General features: G+C 36.1%; 1 protein-coding gene across 1 annotated transcript; it reads right to left on the minus strand.

Annotated features, from left to right (window-relative positions):
• Window positions 1–4,089: 4,089 nt before the first annotated feature.
• LOC116006681 (importin subunit alpha-4) lies at window positions 4,090–11,173 on the minus strand. Its single transcript, XM_031247150.1, has 10 exons — window positions 10,696–11,173; window positions 7,458–7,554; window positions 7,280–7,371; window positions 7,065–7,196; window positions 6,601–6,786; window positions 6,258–6,421; window positions 5,969–6,047; window positions 5,574–5,702; window positions 4,914–5,041; window positions 4,090–4,787 (listed from the first exon to the last, which is right to left on the minus strand). The coding sequence occupies exons 1-10, from the start codon at window positions 10,912–10,914 to the stop codon at window positions 4,409–4,411; spliced, it is 1,605 nt and encodes a 534-aa protein (XP_031103010.1). The 5' UTR covers window positions 10,915–11,173; the 3' UTR covers window positions 4,090–4,408.
• Between the last annotated feature and the right edge of the window lie 9,862 nt (window positions 11,174–21,035).

The following is a 21,035-nucleotide window of genomic DNA, read 5'->3' on the forward strand; positions in this document are numbered from 1 at the left end:
TCATATCGTTTTCTTTTTTCATGTTGCACCGAAGCCCTATGAATTCCAATTTCTCAAATGGAGAAAATTGCAATTCAATGGAATTGCAAATCTCTCCAACCAAACAACGTAATTGAGAGGCTCAACGAATTAGGTTGTAATTACAATTCAATTACATCCAACCAAATATGCAGTTAAATCATTAATATATAATTATATATAATTGAATTATTTTAAGCTAATTTTAATTTTTTTTAAATATTTTTTAAAATTACGGAGTATTAAGAAAATGCACTTTAGTAATAATGTCTTGTGAAGATGATAAATTAGGTAGATGTGTAATAAAGTTGCAATGTGAATTTTCAAATACTTGAGAATCATACAATGTGATACTCCTTTGTCTCATTTGTCTCATTTTTTGCGTTTGGTTCAATTAATAAGATTTGACTAGTTTTCAAAAAAAATAAGATTTGACTAAATTTATTTATAAATTAGTTATTTATAATATTAAGTTTGATATTAGTATATAAATTTATATATTAAATAATTATATTAAATACTATTAAATAACAAATGCATTTACAAATTTTAAGAAAATATTTATATAATAAAAATTTTATTTGACTAATTAATAATAAATATGACATATAAATGGATAAAATTTATACTCTGGAATATATATAATCAAATTACTCATTAATTCATTAATATAAAAATTGCGCAAATTATACTGTGGACCATGGTTAACAATGCATTGTGGACTATGGTTATGGCTGATACTGTAGTTGTGTTGAACGGATACTGCAGTTGTATTAAAAAGATACTGCAATTGTGTTGAAAAGAAACTGTAGGCGCGCGGAACAGAGGCCGCTCATCCGTTCAACACAACTGCAGTATCCGTTCAACATAACTGCAGTATCAGTTTAACACAACTGCAGTTCCAGACGGATGAAACGGTATCTGTTCCGCGTAACTGCAGTTTTCTTTCTACACAACTGCAGTATCCGTTCAACACAACTGCAGTATCATTTCAACACAACTGCAGTATCAGTCATGACTCACGGTCTATAATGCATTGTGGACCATGGTACACAGTATAATAATTGTAAAAATTTTGGGGGAAAAAAGAAGAGTTTGATGTAGACACGGCCGCACCAAACGCCTGGTCCCAATCCAAAACACCTGAAGTTTAGCCGTAAATTACTACACTTTTTAGTCGCAAATTATATCAGTTGTATATAGTTTTTAAAAGATGGACATTTGTATTGTTTTATTACCAAGAAAAAAAATGGGAATTTTGAGTGGTAAATAACTTCATTTTTAATGCTATTTAAACATATTTGTTGACGGATAACAAAAAAATATCATGCCACAATAATATTAGGACCAACTGATATGTACTGAAAAAATGACTAAAATTAGAATGACACATATAAATCTATGACAAAAAAAAAATATTAATACTTAGAACTGAATAGACTAAACTGTTGATTATATTTAACGTCATTTAAATAGTTTTTTCAATGGATGGCAAAATAATCATGTCACAATAATATTAGAAACAAACAGGAATGTTTAAAAAAAAAAAAGAGACTAAATTTCAAACACAATGTAAATACTAAGACTAAGTCTTTTAATAATAAGATGACAATTTCATCAAACACAATGTAAATAGTCGAAATAAAATATTACAATCAGATATCAAGAAATTTATTATTGTTGTTGGTGGTATTATTATTAGAGTTAATTACATTTTTGGTCATAAATTTATAAGTGACAAATCTACTTTTAGTCATTTTTCATTAGAACATATTTATTTGGTTTTAGTATTATTGTGGCATGAAAATTTTTATCCTCTGTCAACAAAAATTATTGAAATGTTGTTAAATACATTCGATCTTTTTTATACAAAGTATGTTGACCCGCTATATTTTTTATATTTTTTTAAAAAAAAAATCATAATTGAAGAACAAAATGCTTTGTATTTAAAGATATTTAATCAAAATTGAATTTTCTAATAAAAAATGACTTAAAATGAATTTTCACTTATAAATATGGCAATTTTGAAACAATAATAAGTAAATTGAGGATTTTGTTTTACGTGGACAAGAAGTGGAGGGGTGGTTGTCTGATATGTAATCTCTCTCAAATCATATGTGTGTTGGGTAATAATAATAATGCCTCCCAACTGGCATATGTTCAGATTTGGCATTTACTCATTTCCCACCAAATTTCAAAAAAAATTCAATTTTTAAAAAGTCAATAACAGGGCTGCCACGTGCTGTGCATTGCCGGAATGACAGGATTGAGTCTGACCTCTTCATCGTTTCTTCATTACTATCAATATATACTCCCTCTGTCCTATTTTACATGTCCTATTTATTATTCATTAGTCAAACCAACTTTTTCTTCTTTGTTTATTTTCTTTAGTAATTTCTTATTATTTTTAAATTTAATTTTTTGTATTTAATAGTACTTTTAATGTAGTTTCTAAATATATAAATTTTATATATTAATGCTAAACTTAATAATATAAAAAATTAGATTAAAAATTACTTCAATCAAGCCTCGTTAAACGAACCAGACAACCATTTTGGGACGGAGGTAGTATTAGTTATGGGTCACACACTCACACTCACATAAAATTTATTTCTAAAAGAAAGATAAAGAATTAATCTCAATCATTTATTTTAAATTAGTTTATTTTTCAAAAGGTTAAATCCCCAACCTCAAGGTCTCCACGCTCCGGACTAATAGAGAATCTGAATGGATGTAAATAATGGTAACTCAGCTGAATACAGATGTTAAATTTTTACTTTTTTTTTTTAGTCTTAAATTTATAAGTGTCAGTTCATTTTTAGTTTTTTTTTTTTTTTTTTTTTTTACACATCCTCATTTGGTCATAATATTATTATGACATGACCATTTTTTGTCTTATGCCAACAAAATTATTTAAATGACATTAAATACAAGGGCATTTTAGTTTATTCAGTTTTAACTGTTAAGTCCTTTTCCCTTTGTTGGTCCTAGATTTATATGTGTCATTCTACTTTTAATCCTTTTTTTTTTAAACATCGACATTGGTCCTAGCATTATTGCGACATGACATTTTTTTTCCTCCATCAACAAATATGTTTAATTGATATTAAAAATGATCTTATTAACCATTTAAATTAAAAATCCTCATTTGTTCTTCTTCGTAATAAAAATGGTATAAATACACAAGTCTGCTACAAAATCTAAAAAATGTGCAATTACATTATTTACTATCAAATAATGTACCTTCAGTACAAAAATAATGTACCCTAAAATAATGTACTTTATGTACAAAAATAACGTATTTTTAGTATATTAAAATTGTACTTTTTATTTATGGTCCACACAGTTGTGTGGACCATGGTCTATGCAAGATGGACCTAGATGGACCCGGGTCCACCTTGCAAGATGGACCTAGATCCATGTTCACAATTTAAAAAAAAAAAAAAAACTCTATGTTCAAACTTTTACTTTATGTTCACGATTTTAGAACTTTATGTTCACAATTTTAAATCTTAAAATGCAAAATTACATTACTCAATATTCACAATTTTTTAACCCAGTCACAAAGATTCAAAAATTGTGTTATACTATTGAATATAGAGTTATGAAATTGTCAATATAGATTTCTAAAATTGTGAACATAAAGTTCTGAAATTGTGAACATAAAATTCTGTAATTGTGAACATAGAGTTCAAAAATTATGAATATAAAGTTTCAAAATTGTGAACATAGACTTAGGTCCACCTTACCCGGATGCATGGTATAACAACTGAGTCTTGACCCTCTTATACTCGACTCTTTCAAATTTCAATTATCAAATCGTGAAACATAGTCCAATCACAAAGTGTACAACTAATATACAAATTTATTTTTAACATTAAAGTTTAATATTTAATATATTAAAGATTTATTTTTTTTTTAAATTCATTTTCAGTGTACAGCAGGTTCAATGGTTAAAATGAACTTTATAACCATGTTGCACAATATAATTTGCCCTATTCTTCTGCAGATCCCTTGGTATAATCAAACTACAGAGTATTAATTTATATATTAATATAAAAAAGAGAAAAATAGTGGAAAAGAATAGTTATATTGATAGAAACGCGGTGTATCTCCTTTGTTATGACTCAAAACTAAAAGCATATCATTTCATTTTTCACACAAAACCAATCCCATAAATAATTCTTTGATGCCAAGTACCCAAAACAAAACCCAAAAAAAAAAAAGGAGAAGAAATCAAATTAAAACAAAAGCATTAAATTGTAAAAATCCAGCAATAAAACAACCTTTGGGCAACCAACCAGAAACTTTTGCCAACTACAAATTTGCTAACCAAGTAGAAAGAAAGCCAAACCTCCTGCTGCTGCTGCTGCATATCTCCCTCCCCTTACTAGCCAAATTTGAAGCCACCCTCAGGGACATTAGGCTGGCTGTTCCCAAAGGTAAAACCCTGCTGATTTTCATCAACACCATCAGGAAGATTTTGCTCTTCGTCTTCGTCACCCCAGTATTTCTCCAAGATTTTCACAGCCTTTTCATAAATCTCAGTGTTGTCATGAGTTTGGAGATTCTCAATCTTGTCCAAACCTTCGCATTCATCAATCATTTGTGCATAAATATTGATGCCATCATTCATTCCCAATTTTTTGTCCGCCTCACCTACCTTTAGAATGTTATCAAGCCCCTCAAGGCATACCGTAACAATTCTTGGATCAGGGCATATCAGGAGATCACAAAGTGGCTTAATGCAGCCTTGATTGGCCAAGAACCTAAAACAAGTTGAGCAACCACCAGAGTTGAGTTATGAATCTCATCTCATGAATGCCACATGAAAAATCATACAAGAGTTGCCCAATGATGCAAATTACACACATATATATAACAACTATCTATACCTAATCTGTTCATTGGATCCTCCAGATGTGGCATTTGATATGGCCCATGCAGCCTCTTTCTTTATGTCAAATTCTGCATGTTGAAGGAGGCACACCAAAGGAAGAATAATATTTGACTCAATAACAGCCTGTTAAAAGAAAATTAATAGAAGATTACAACATGCGTTAGAGAAGATTACCATGAAATTTTATATGGGAGAAAAATAGAAATACTTCACATACAAGTATTAGCAACTATTACCAATTTTTAAAAGATGTGATTTTATCAACTTTAGTATTGGGGGCTAATATATGTTCTATACATTAGAACCTTGAGTCAGTTATATAAACTAGGTTCATAGTGCAGCCAGGAATTTTATCTACTTTGGTACTGAGGCTGATCGATTCTATATTAAAACCATGACTCAATAACCCAAACTTGGTTGATCATCTTAAATGCATTAAATGCACAATAGCCTATATGAATAAATAAAATATATCAAGATTAGAAAATTAAAACTGGAATGGTTTTATTGGAAATTGTTGAAAGTTGAAAAGAGATTCCTAAATAACAAGTTTTAGATCTTAGAAGATATTATAAAATAAAAATTCACCATACAAGTCGCTAAATAGAATATTTCCACAATGGCAAGAAGCACAAATGAAATCTCAGCCACATACCTTTATTTGAGCTTTATTTCCAGCAGTGATATTAGAGATTGTCCAACAAGCTTCTTTCTTGATGCTCTTCTTGTGATTTTCAGTAAGGAGCCGATAAAGACACATGAGGACTTGGTTGTCAATCACATACTGAAATATACAAAAATAAAAAATAAAAAATCATTCATTGACAGGTCAGGAACCAAAACATGGCATTCATGTGATAAATACTCCATATTAAGAAACAGATAAAATAGAAGGCCGCAAGGAAGCAAAAGACTAAGGGAATGCAACAAATAGGTAAATGATAACAATGCTAAGGACATAGCATAAGGATAAGATGGTAATAGGATAGAGCACAATAATAAAATGGAGATACTATTTGCATGCAAGTTGATACCACGAATCCACGATACCTGTGTTTGAGTATCATCACCAGTGACAATATTCCCCACTGTTCGAAGAGCAGGTATGAGAACTGAAGGCGAATGATGACTTCATGGACCATGTTAAAAAGAAAAAGAATAGAAGTTAGCATTAAAGTCCACCAGGGTTCAAATACAAAACCAACCCAGGAACTATTTCTTAAGTTTATAAGTTAACAGTTCAGTCATGGTAGAGAGCATGGTGAGCTGGATGGCTTAAAGGTAAAATAGAAAAAACCCAAGGTGATGTTAAGATATTTGTAAGGAATAAGGAACGTACAGCAGAAGCTCTACAAGTCTTGGACAAACACCTGCCTCAATTACAGCTTGTATTTTTTCATTGGGACCATCAGATAGATAAGAAAGAGCCCAACAAGCATCTGTCAGAACTTCTTCATCATTCAAATGGATAAGTTGCTGAAGCACTGGCAAAGCAGGTTTGACCTGAATGGGGTCAAAAAAAAAAAAAAAATCTTATATGATTATAAGTGTACATACACCCATATCTCTATATATATACAAGTATATATAAATTTACTTGTCATAAAATAGGCCCAGTTACCATTTATAATAGACAAAACTAGATAGCAAACTTGAAGTTGATTTGTGTCCAGTCTACCAACCTGCTCAAATGGCGTTGCTGGCTTGCCTCGACAGAAGTTCGATAAAGTCCAGGTAGCATTTCTGAGCATAGAAAGCTTTGAATTCTCATTTAACTGAGCTAGCAATGGCAAGAGTGCACCTTGACTGAGAACCAAATCCCTACAGGTTGGGGAATCACCAGCAACATTACCCAAAGCCCAGACTGCCTGTTTAGTGTATGGGCAAAGCATACATCCATTAATAACAAAAACAAAAACAACAACAAAGGACCAGCATATGCTCTAAAAATTAGTAGGCACAAATTTCTTTTTGAATGTTGATACTTTGAATGATTTTGTCATTCTAAGTTTAAATATAATATAGATAATAAGTTCCATTACATATCCAGAGATGGAACATTTATTAGGAAATGTATTCAATATCAAAAGGCATCAATTTCATTTTAAATCCAGAAACAAACTTGTGTATTAATAAAGATAGTTACCTGCTCACGGACATCGTCACTGGGTGAACTAAGAAGCTGTACAAACATAGGGACAGCACCCTGATCAATGACAACTCGTGTATGTTCCGATGTCCCAGATGCAACATTTGTCAAAGCCCAAGCAGCTTCAAACTGTTATAAAAAGGCAACAAAAGTAATGAATTATTTACATAGTAATGCTAATCACCAAAAATAAAATACTAACATATACGCACTTGCAATTGGGGTAGGTCATTCCTCCCAAGAAACTGTACAAAGCGTGGGACAACTCCAGCTCTAATGACCTCATCAATTGGAGGGCTCCGCTCTACAAATATATAAACAACAGATAATTTAATAATTATGCTGGAAAAATAGAAGAGGAAGAGTTTCAGTCCTTAGAATCAAAGATACCAATGGACAACAGCTTCCTGAATTGCGTAGTTGCATCAATCTGTACAGATGGATCCTCAGACCATACCCCTTGGACCATCAATGGTATACTTTCCAGCTGACAGAGAAAAGAAACACAACTAAGATAAGAATAAACGTAGACTGCAAGACAAAGGGGTAGCACCATCCATGTGTTTCAGTTACAAAACAGGCAATCAACCAGCAATTAATGAATTACAGTTGTGTAGACAAAAAGAAGTATCATAAAGTAGCATGCAAACATCGATAAAATGCACAAGAAAAACAATGTTTTATCTTGAAAGAGATTTTAGGATGAAAATTAGAGGTTAGTTACCAATTGAAAGTGCTGTATCTCTCCTTAATCAAGGTGAGATGCACAAAACAAGTTTATATAAATAAATACATTGGAATATAAAACAAAGCTGGCATTCATATAGTTACACTTCCCACGTTGAACTAAGATACATTGTTTCACTGTAAAACCACTGAAGAACCTCTGTGTGCCCAAAGTTCATGATCTCAATGCTGTTGAAGTTTAAGCTATGTGGTAACCTCTGTGTGCCCCAAAGTTCATGATCTCAATTCAACACCCCCACCCCTTCTGTCTTTTCCTCTAATTATAGTGAGATGCTGCCTAAAACTGGTAAATTTAAATGTATTGTTGTTAAGGCGGACTTTCAAGGCAAGGTGCCACTGACCACCTAGTTGCCTAGGCGGCGATGAGGATATATATAATTTAGCATTTTAGCATATAAACATATTCTCAAATCTCAACAATAAGTACTAAAGTATGCAAAAATTTAGCATTTCCAGCATGGGTCTTTAAATTTAGCCTTCCTTTTAGGATCCTTTGATGGATCATAATTGGGATTATTTTCAATCTCAGCCATAACCTATCAGACAACAAAGTAAACAACCACTAAGATGAGGCTGGGAGGGGGGAGTTAGCATCTCAAGCTCTCAGCTACGTATTATTAGTAGGTTTTTTTTTTAAGGCGAGGCGAGCTCATTAGGCGACCGGTCTCCACCGATCTGACACCTAAGTGACGCCTTAACAACAATGTTTAAATAGGTGCAATAATTAGAATTAAAGAAAGTTCTCAAATGGAATCAATGAAAATGACAAGATTATGAAGTTGGAAAGATTAGCTTCAAGAGGCTCACAAATATGTAATCCTTGTCTATATGTATGGTATATCACACATTAAATAATTGTCAACTTAATTGATATTTCATGACTCGCATAACACTTTAAAATTGCATGACATCCTGGTTGTATCTGAACCCAATAAAACTACATAACTCTTTTTTTTTATTTATATAATGCTCCCTTTGTCGCATTTTGCATGTCATGTTTAATATTCATTGGTCAAACCAACTCTTTCTTCATTGCTTGTTTTCTTTAGTAACTTTTAATTATTTTTAAATTTGATTTTTTTTTTTTGTGTTTAATAGTACTTTTAATGTAGTTTCTAAATATATAAATTTTATATACTAATACTAAACTTAATATTATGAAAAATTGAATTAAAAATATTTTCAGTCAAGCCTGGTTAACCGAACCAGACAAACAAAATATGACGAAGGGAGTATACACATGAATTTTCTCAAATTCCTTTCATTCCCATGCCTTTTTCTAAAAATGGAAACGGGACCTATCAACCAGGGGCGGAGGGACAATAGGGGCAGTGGCCCCCACTGATTTTTTTACTAGGAATATATTTATTTATTTCTACCTTCTACACATTCTACCACTCCCTGTCTTCTTCCTTCATCAGACCACAACATTCTGTCATTCAAACCTAAAAAGTTTGCCTTCAGCCTTCTTCCACTTTCAAATTTCAGCAAGCAGCTGCAACATTCAAACTTCAACAAGCAGTAGCAGCCAGACTCTGCGCCACTTCATCTTCAGTCTTTACAGCCCGCAGAGACAGCAGCAGCCCACAGCGAGCCAGCGACAGCAGCTCCACCTCGAGCCCTCAGCGAAGTCAGCAGCTCTGTCATTCACTCATGAGTCATGACTCATCCAGCAGCTGCTCCTCAAGTTCAAACCCTTAACCCTAAATATTTTATGAAATTTTATTATTAAATTTTCCAAAATTAATTTGTTAGATATATTTATAACATATTAATTGTCTAATTGTAATTGTGAATTAGTTGGTAATTATAATGTGTCATGATTAATTTGCATTTGAACCGTTTTATCATTGATTGATATTTTGTCATGGACATTTTTGAATTGCTTGAACTTTGTTCCCACTTCCCACTCAGCTTTATCCTTGGCTCTGCCCCCGATACGACATGTATGTATAAAAATGGGTCAGCGCACAAAAGATTTTAGTACCCAATATTTTGGTTGGATCATTTCTTGCCCACCCTTAAAGGCACACAAGCTCTTGAACTTGTGAACCTCTATAATACTTTGCACTTATTTTCAACATACATCTCACACTGAAGTGTGAGGTGCTAGAGAACATTGGGCATTAGTGTTCATTGTCCTTTAACTACTCTGGCATTACTCTTTTGTTAACTATGCTATACAATAATCAATGCCTGAAATTGAAATATTTATTTTCCTCTTTTCCTAAAGGAACATAAATAAAGAATGAGATAGAGATGATGAATCTAAATCAACATTAATTATGTGACATGTCCACCATAAAATCTTCACATGGTACAAAAATCACAAATGATAATGGGGTTGAAATCCATACCTTGGAAATCCTATAGACCAACGAAAAGATAGATACACCTTTGGATATCATATTAGAAATGATAACTAATACATGTTATATAAATTAGTCCTTAACAAACAAGAACAGAAAGGAAACAGAAAACAAATAAAATGGGTTATTTTAAGTGATATGTTTTAAAAACAATAACATTTTTAATGGGATCACAAGCAATAGGTGATTTCCAATCAAACTCTCTTTCACCATTGAGTCTGATCTAATCTTATGTATGACACTATTTGAACAACCAAGGACACCTCCTCCCTCTTCAAAAAAAAATCCCACAAGCAAATATGAGCGATCTAAAAAGAATATGGAAAAGGAGTTGGCGTAAGCAACACCACGTATAAAAGTAATCACAGAAGCAAGTCGATAATTAGTGAAGTGATGCAGTGAGGACATTACTAAATTTCACGAAGGGCTAAATCAACAAAATCATAATTACAATTCCCAATCTACACTCAAATCTTGAAAAAATGATCAATACTAATATCATCAATTCATACCCGTTTCTCGATAGCGGCGGGGGATTGAGTAGCGTCGGGGAGTTGTTGGGACTGAAGGAGAAGGCCCTCGCGGCGCTTCTTAAGAAGGTTGTCCTCGCGCTTGTTCTTCCTGATCTCCACCATGTTGTCTTCCCTCCGCCGCCGCGCCTCGTCCGCATCCACCCCAGTTTTGTACGACTTCTTCCGGGCATCCGCCCGGGTGCTTGGCCGCAAAGACATTTTTTTCCGAATCCGGCTCGGTTTAGGTACGTACGTTCACACCCGCCGCGCAACTGTTCGACGAAATGTCGAAGAGAGTGAGTGGGAGGGCACAGTTGTGTTACGAGATTTGGTTGATTGAGAACGTAGTTAGTGGGTATTAAACTTGTGATTTGGTTTTGTGGTCTTCACACTGAAGACACGGTATGGGACTACGGGAGTGCTTCTTTTGGTCTTTTCCGATCTGGTCTTTTACATTGAATCTGGGCGGATTCATAAACCTCTTTTCCACCTTTTCTAATTAAAGCCCCATTTGGAAACGGTGAGATTATACTGATTAGAGTTGTTAAAACCGTGCAATCAAATTCAAATAATTATTATGTCATTTTAGTAAACTACCATGTTATGAAATCCTATAGATGGTAATATGTTTGAATTTTAATAGTGAAGTCTTAAAACTTTGTAAACAATCTTGAGTATTTCAAAAAAAAAATTATTATATCGTTTTAATTGTACTATTTATTTTTTTAAAATAAATGAAAACACTGCTCTTTGGGCAATTTTACTGAACACCAAATACACGTCTGCGAGGAATGGATGTTGCGATGGGACTGGATCCGCAAGGTGTTCAAACGCTTGGAAAGGCATCATGGCCGCTAATCACCTGGTTGAGGCGGGCACAAAGATGTTGGTTCGAGGTGGCGGCAATACTCGGTTTTGGATGGATAGATGGCTCCTTCGTGATCCTTTGTCCAAATACCTTCAAGCACCGATAGGCCTTCCTGATCTTTACGCCAATGTTCGCGACTTTTGGGAGGAAGGTCGTGGATGGAAGTGGGAAATTCTCGGCGCGCTTCTACCGGCAGAAGTTAAGCTTAAACTTGCGGGTTTTATGCTCTCAGCAGAGGATGAAGCTGAAGACGGCATTGGCTGGGGTCTTGAACCAAGTGGCGAGTTCTCCATCAGTTCTGCGTATGCTCACCTGGACGATCAACACGACGTAGCTGACACTCGAGATTGGAAGAGTATTTGGAGACTCAAAGTCCCCCACAGGATTTGTTTCTTTGTTTGGCTTGTCGTTCATGGAAAAATTCTTACAAATGTTGACCGGGCAAGGAGGCATATTACGTCTAATATCTGGTGTGCATCTTGTGCAGGTCAACAGGAGGATTGCGAGCATATTTTCCGTTACTGCGATCATGCCGTGGGAATCTAGAAGGACGTGTTTCGTCCGAACGTGCTCTCCCGCATCAGCCACCTTGGATGGGACGAGTGGATTGCGGCGAACCTGCGTGGCGATCTTCGGGTGGGGTTCGAATATGGCTGGCCGGAGCGCTTCGCTATTAGGCTATGGTGGCTTTGGAAGTGGCGAAATGATGGAGTTTTTAATGGAACATCAATGCCTATGGACCAGAAACTCCGGTGGATAGCGAGGCAGGAAGCTGACATTTGTAACACTTTCGCAAAGCGTAGTAATATAGGGGTTCCATCCAAAAGTTAGGAAGTGTCTACCGTGGCTTGGGAAAAACCGCCGAGGGGATGGGTCAAACTTAACGTTGATGGCAGTGTACAAATAGCAACCAACACTGGGCTTTCGGGGGGTTTTGCCGGTTGTGGCGGCGTCATACGAGATCATAACGGTAACTGGATTAGGGGATTCGTAGCCACCATTGGCATTTGTTCTATTGCGGAAGCGGAAGTCTGGGGGGTATACCACGCTTTGAGGATGGCTGCTCGGCTGGGGTATCAAAGGATCATTCTAGAAACAGACTCTAGATCTACAGTTGATATGGTACAATCATCTAGCACAACTAATTGGGGTTTCAACAATTTAATCTGTCGTTGTCGTGCTATTATGGGGGTTTTCCGCGAGATCGACGTGCGTCATGTTTATAGGGAGCAGAATAAGGTTGCCGATGGTCTTGCGAAAAGTGCTCTTCAAGGCCATGCCGATTATGATGAGCTCCATGCGGTCCCAAGCAATTTGGCGAGATGTTTTGAGGACGATGTTCTTGGTGTGCACTTTAGGTGGCGTATCCCCATTACCGGGGCTGATACAGTTTTGTAATTTTCTTTCGAGTTTTTGGGTAACCCCCTCATCTTTTGATCAAAAAAAAAAAAGGAGACATGAACTCATTCCTTAAAAAAAATAGTACAAACTCTCAACAAAATCAACTAATAAGTAATAAGAAGACTTTTTTTGCACTTCTACAATTCAGCCATGTTTTGCTACCAGCAAATAGCGAGCAATGGATTGTGTTAATGATTTTGATTAACAAATAATATTAGAGAATTGTAGATGAATTTTTTTTTAATCGTTTAACATTAGAGATTTATATATAAAAAGACCTATAATAACATACTTTATAATAATAATATTATATAACAATATTAAAAAAAAAATAAAAGACATTTGGAAAATCTGTGTGACTCTCCCATCGCACATCAATTTATTCAGTAAAGAGGAGTCTCCCGACTCTTCTATAAAAGGAGCATATTGCTCCTCTTTGATTTGCATACGTTCTATATTGCTTATTTTTTTTCAAAATGCTAATCCCAATGGCATACTTAGTACGATATAATGAAATTAAAATAAATATGTCATTTTAATTGTACTATTTATTTTTTAAATTAAAAAAAAAAACTATTCCAGTCACAATTTAAAAACATAAAATCAAAAAAAATTAAGCATAAGGTGATACAAAAATATTGCCCAAGATGTTCTCAAATTCAATGAATAAAGAGTTACCTTTGGTGCACACAAGATCACCCTTGAGCCCCGATTCCACGAAAGACTAAGAAACAACCCTTAGCATGCCTCAAGTTCCTCAAGAACGCAATCTTCAAACAACTAGAGTGGGTTCTCTAGCAGTTCTCCTGATTCTATGAATTGATAGGTCCACAATTCCTAAAATCCAAGGTTGGTAGAATGCGGGTCTTGACTCGATAGAGCCACGAGTCAAGAACACTATTCGATAGGGTAACGAATAGAAGAAAGAATTTTTACACAAGTGTAAAGAAAACTTAAGGAGTTGTAATTGATTCTGAAAATTCTTCTTACCTTCCTCAAAAGAAATACACACCCTATATATACACATGCTATGAGACTTCAAGAGTTATCAATAGGAAAATTACATCAAGGAGATTAAAAGACATCAATAGTAAAAATACATCACTATCAAGGAGATTAAAAGACATAAATTATCTAGGAGATACCAAGAGTCTTCCTAATATGTCAAAGCTTGTCCATGTGCCTCAAAATCTTATTTGGATGACTTATTTCAACTTCTTTTGTACCCTCCCAAGCAAAGTCACGAATTTGGACCTCTTAGATGGTATTTTTGGGCTCTTCCAAACTAGCTTTAATGCAAGTAAAATAGCCTAAGTATCCACCATCATCACTTGGACTCCTTATTGGACTTTCATGACTCTTCCACCAATGTTGCACAAACCTAATGTATAATTTTCTTAAGAGTTTAGTCTTGGACCTTGTAATGAGACCAATAAGGACTCTTAATGGATCATGTGTGGGCTGGTTTGCATCATCATCCCCTTCTTGAAAGAGATTCGACCTCGAATCAGCATCTTCAAACAATGACAAATTAGCAACATTGAATGTAGAGAAGGCATTGTACTTTCCACGAAGATCAACATTGTAAGCATTATCTCGAATCCATGATATCACTTGTAGAGTCGTTGCTCACGTTGTTGTGGATCACCCTTAAAGTATAAAATACTTATCTCAGGAGCTTCGTAGTTTTGTGAATTGAAGAAGAAGGGTAATCCAAGTAATAAGGTAATGTTTGAGAACGAAAACAAGAACTAGAACAATAACAAACAAAGAAGAATAAAGGGACAAGAAATTTCAAAAACACTGTTTTAGTTTAGGAACAAAACTACCAGATTCTGCCAAGATGCTCACGGAATTTTCTATGTTTATTGGAGTAACTTTTCAACGCCAACTTTTTAAGGCTATTTTACTTGCATTAAAGCTGATTTGGAAGAGCCCAAAAATACCATCTAAGATGTCCAAATTCGTGGTTTTTGCTTGGGAAGATGAGGATTGTATTATCTGAACTAACAGTACAATAGGAATACAAGGTAGATATAAGTACAACAGTAGAGTCCAACTAGAACACCAATAATATATTCCTAACACTCCCCCTCAAGCGTAAGGTTGGCTAGAACAACATTGAGCTTGCTCCGTAAGAAAGAGAATTTCACGCCAAAAAGAGCTTTCGTGAAGATGTCTGCCAACTGATCCTTGGTGGAAATGAAATTAACCTGTATTTCCTTCTTGGACACTTTATCACGAACGAAATCGTAATCAATTTCCACATGCCTCATCCTCGCATGAAACACCGGTTTAGTACACAAATAAGTATCACCTAAGTTGTCACACCGCAACTTAGGAGAGGAAGACAAAGGCAAACCGAGCTCCTTCATAAGCGACACCAACCACGTTACTTCGGTAAACACATCCGGCAAAGCCTTGTACTTAGCCTCCGTGGAAGAACGAGCGACAGTACGCTACTTCCGACAAGTCCAAGAAATCATATTAGCTCCTAGGAAAATCGCAAAACCACTGGTAGACTTGCTATCCCCCGGATCACCAGCCCAATCCGAATCAGAAAAGGCATGCAACTCAAGAGTATAATACCGAAGCACCTACTTCAGCATACCCCAATACGTCGAAGACCATAATAAACAGTACCTTTAACATACCGAAGCACCTGCTTCAGCATACCCCAATACGTCGTGGTGGGTGCATGCATATGTTGACAAAACTTATTAACTACAAAGGCAAGATCAAGACTGGTTATCGAGAGGTATTGCAAAGCGCCCGCTAGACTCATGTACTGCGTCGGATCAGCATATGGCGTCTAAGACTATTCTTCCGTCCAAACAAGGGAGACAAGCGTGGCTAACGCCTTACAGTCAACCATGCTTGCACACTTCAAAATTTCCTTCGTGTAGCGCTGCTGAGACAAGAGCATACCATCACCATGAAGAATTGCCTCAATTCCCAGAAAAAATGAAGGACTACCCATATCACAAGCCTTAAACTCATGACTCATGTTTACCACTAGCTCAGTCACGCACACACACATAATCAGAACCATCGGCTTTTTGTTTGGTACGAAAAACTCACTTCCATCCAACGACATTCATACCGGGTTCTAGCGGGACCAACCGCCAAGTATTGTTTTGTAACAAGGCATTGAACTCGAGGTCCATAGCCTTTCTCCACTCAAGATATAGCACAGCTTGAGAATAGCACGTGGGTTCGAGCACACCAACCTGAGAAACCAAAGTCGATGGACCCCGTGACATACTCTGTAACGTCATCGGATGAGACCAAGGCTGCCCGCGATGAGACTGTCGTGGTCGAGGTCGAGCAGGCTGAACCGACAGTCTAGAGACAGTCCGCGGTGAGCTACTAGGCGCATCCCGCTCTGGTGTAACCTCATGCAGCGACATAGAGACAGCAACACCAGACATATTCGACACCACACGCACGGGCCAGAGCTATCCACTGCCACAGTAGTAACACCCTATGGTTCCGGTTGCTTAGTATTGGCCTGCACATTAACACTAGTGGCAAAAGGAAAAAACGGTCTCATCGAAACGCATATGCGGTAGATGAGTACCTTATTAATGGTTAGATTCAAACAACGGTAGCCACGAAACGACTCAAGGCAACCTAAGAAAACACAACGTGCCGAATGAAACTGTAGTTTATTTCGATTATATGGACGTAACAAAGGAAAACACAAGCAACCAAACAAGCGTAAAAAAAGAGTAAGAGGGACGCGACTTGTGTATACGAAAGTGAGGATTTTCATTATCAAGAACTCTAGTGGGCATTTTATTGATTAAATAGACCGCAGTTTCAAACGCATAGTCCTAGAAACACTAGGGAACATATGTTTGAGCCAGTAAAGCCAAGCCAATTTCAACAACATGACAATGCCTACGTTCTACCCGACCATTTTTTGAAGGAAACTAGATCTGACTCTAGTTGATTGAAGATTGCATTATCAATGTACTTGAAGCTACAATGGGATTCTTCTAAGTCTTTGAGGATTTGGGACTAAGGGTTTGTCGTGAGGTCTAAGGTATTTTGATCCATCTCTATCATTACCTTGGGAGCTATCTTGGGACAATACTCCATCTTTATTTAAACCTTGGACTAGGTTCATATCAAGAACCAATTTCTTCTCCTTGATAATGTGAAAATAAGGGATGAAGAGGTCGAAAAAGCAAATAAAAGACAACGAATTGAGAATGCTGAGGCCGAGATGAGGATAACCGAAAGGCTGAGGAATCCTTTTTCCATTCGAGTTGATGACTCTGAAAGGCAAATGGTCCAGCATGTCACTCCTCAAGATCTAGCATTGAAGCACGATTCAGAACACAAGTTAGGGATGATTCTTATGGATGTCTTGAAGAAGCTTGATATCTCCCTACTTAATGGTAAAAAGCCCGGCGGCGAATGCATCATCTAGTAGAAATGCGGAGCCTTAGATGGAAATACAATGATCGAAGCATTTCGAAACTATTTTCATATGAGAGTCACTTCCTTCTATAGACCGCATATGGTTGAAAATGATGTTTTAGCCACCAGACGAGCAATAAACAAGGTAATAGATTAATACATGGAGAGATTGAAGAAAGATATTGAAGAGAAGAAGAAGAGGGATGAAGAAGACTGAATCTTCATGTAGATCTTTCATCGTAATATTTTCTTGTATTTTGACGCACTCAAATTGTAATATTTTGAAATGTTAATGAAAATATTTTTGCGTGGTGCATTGCATTGACTTTATTTACTTTATTGTAGTTCTAATTTCCTTAGAAAATTTGTCAAACTCATTTATGGGTTGGATTGGATAAAATGTTATCAATTCGAGATGTAAACAGCCTCATAATATGGGTATAGGTTTTGGCATCATAAAAAAAGAGAAAATTATTCGAAAAACTTATAATATAGATTTTGATGATACCAAACATGTTAGGAAAGTTTAGTGCCCATTTTATTTAATTTTCTAGACTTAGAATTTTCTGCTCATCTGAATCCTTCAAAAGGAAAGAACAGTGACTTGAGTGGTTACAATTCTGGTGACTAAAATCGAATGGTCACGATTCGGAAGAAAAGAAGGATGAAGACTTGAAGATTCGAAAACCTAAAGATTCGAGATGAAGACTACAAAACCAGAAGGTTGCAAAGGCCGAATGGTGGAAGGACCTACCTTACCGAGTGATAGGGACTAAGGGAATAGATGGTAAGGACAATCATTTGTAACCAAGAGGTTGCAAGCCTTAAGGTTCGAAGCTCAATCATTTGAATGGTGAGTGTTAACGACTCGAAGCTAACTGTCAGTTGAACAGTTCGAAACCTTAAAACGCCGTGAAACTCAAACAAGAATGTGATCAAAGCAAAAGGAGTCATAGGTCCATATGCCAAAGATAATGTGATCAAAACAAAAAGGCATGTTTAGTAGAAAAAAGAGGTCAAACAGCTGAAAAATCAAACATAAAGGCAACCCTCGAATTGCACATTGATCATTACACACTAGTAATAGCCATTTGAAATGGATTTCCCTCCAATGGATTCATTTCTAAACACTTATAAATACCTTCATTCAAGACCATTGGTCATTTTAAGAGAAAAAGTTCAAGTGTTTGAGGCTTTCAAAATCAGTTTTTACGTGACCAGTGTGGGAGAGATCAAGCGCTACAAAGCAATATCTAGAAATAGCATTGAGCTGCTCAATACGTGAAGATCAAGATCAACTCACCACAAGCCAATTAAGCTCTTAGTTGGAGATTGAAGATTTCTTTTCTTCAAACTTTGTAAACTCTACTTAGTAGAAGTAGAAAGAGGCGGAGTAAACTTGTAGAAGTTAAAAAAACCTATGGAACTCAAGGCCAACTTGGTGTTCAAGGCTTGAGTGTCCCCATTGTACTAAAAGATCATAGTGCAATCCTCTTTTGGAAGTTAAAGGATAGGAGTGGACGTAGACTGGATTTTAGCCGAACCACTTAAAAATTTTCTCTTTTTTATTTTACTGGATTATTTATCATACTTAGGGATGGCAATTCAACCCGCCCCCGACGGGGACGGATTCGGGGAATTATTTCGGGGAACGGGGGCGGGGATGGGGAGAAATTCCCAATCCCCGGTCCCCGCCCCGTCCCGGATTCCCCGATTTTTTTATTATATATATATATATACCTTAAAGGAAAGGAAATTAAATTCCAGTTTATACTTTATGATTTTCAATAAGCTAGCAGTGCACACCTCTTGGTATCAAGATATTGAAAATGCAGTACACTTAACATTTAACATTGCTAAATAAGCTGATAGTACACACCTTCCCAGTTTATAGTTTATACTCTATGATTTTCTTTAAACAAGCTGCCATAGATTTTCTTGAAATATACAATGCATTTGTATGTATGTTGATACTTAACATTGATTTACAGTATGATTTAACATTGCTTTACTTTATGATTTTCTTTAACATTGCTCTATATGTATGTTGATAGGAGCAAACTGATAATTGTTTTACTGTATGCAGTGTTGCAAAAATCCCGCCTAGGCGTCGATTAATCCCCGCCTAGGCGCTAGGCGCTAGTCGACCGCCTAGCGTATCACATTAAATGGTGGTCTAGGCGGCTGGCTGGCTAGGCGACTGCCTAGGCCGCCTAAGCTCCGCCTAGGCCGCCAAAGCACCGCCTAGGCCGCTTAGGCGCTAACCGCCTAGGCGTCGACTAGACCGACTAGGCACCGACTAGGCCTTCTAGGCGGTCGATTAACTATTGTTCTTTTTTTTAATGGGTCGTTTCACTCAAAACAAAATCGTTTTGAGCGAAATATTCATAAATTGTACAAACTTTAGATATTTTTTAGGTTAATATTTAATATTTTAGTATTAACTATTAAAGTATTATATAATTTATAATTATTAGTCTTTAAAAAATTAAAAACACTTAAAAAAAAATTTTAAAAAATAAAAAATAAAATAAAAAATACACGGACGCCTAGGCGCCGATTAATCCCCGGCTAGGCGCTCCTCGAGCGCCTAGCGATTTTTTCAACCATGACTGTAGGTATTAGTGTTGTACTGTTTATTAGCTCAAATCAATAATATATTAAATTGTTTATACGAGCTTAAATCAATAATATATTAAATTTTAAATTGACAACATAAAAAAAAATCCCCGCGGGGATTCCCCGTCCCCGAAAGATCCCCGTGGTGACGGGGATGGGGAATAATTCCCCATCCCCGCCGGGGAACGGGGAGGGGACGGGGAATGGGGAGACAATTCGGGGACGGGGGCGGGGATCCCATTCCCCGGCCTCGCTCCGCCCCGTTGACATCCCTAATCATACTATAATATGCTGAAACTTTAACTTTTTCAAAAAACAAACATTACGTGCAAAACCACTTTAAAATGGGTTAAAACTATTTCCGATGTGCATACTCAATGAATCGTTAATTTGTAAAGAAGTGACCATTCAGATCATCTGAACGAAACGTTAAAATTTTCAAAATCTACAAGTCTATTCCCCCCCCCCCCTCCCCCCTCTAGACTTGTACCCCAACCCTTCGGGACCATCAAATATTATTATTGTTGTTATTGCTATTACTGTTGTGTTATAGTTACCATTACCATTACCATTACCATTATTATTATTACTATTACTATTATTATTATAGGGAGGCCTTAGAGGTGGGAATTACAATGCAGAGTTAAAGACTTCGTTGACGGAATAGTTGAAGTTGTACAAATCCAAGGAGGAGAGTTTTGAGTCATCACACGACGCGTTCCGATCGACATTTCCTCAAGGGTTTGCTTGGGAAGTGATGGGCGTGTATTCAAGGCTGCCTGTGGTGAGCTTTAAGTTCAGACACTAGGTTTTTTCGAAGGACCTTTCAAGGACCATTCTCCTACTGGAGAATTAGTTCAATTTTATCGTGTTGGAATCATGAAGGTACATTGTCTTTCTCAGCAGTGTGGGGCTTAGTGTAGTTGGTCTCATTGGGAACATGTATGAAAAAATGACTCAAAGAGTCAAAGATACTGGAAGGTCTAGATTGGATATCTTGTGTGCACATTAAAACTAGGATGTG

Source organism: Ipomoea triloba, chromosome 15, assembly GCF_003576645.1.
Source record: "Ipomoea triloba cultivar NCNSP0323 chromosome 15, ASM357664v1".
Taxonomy (NCBI): Eukaryota; Viridiplantae; Streptophyta; class Magnoliopsida; order Solanales; family Convolvulaceae; genus Ipomoea; species Ipomoea triloba.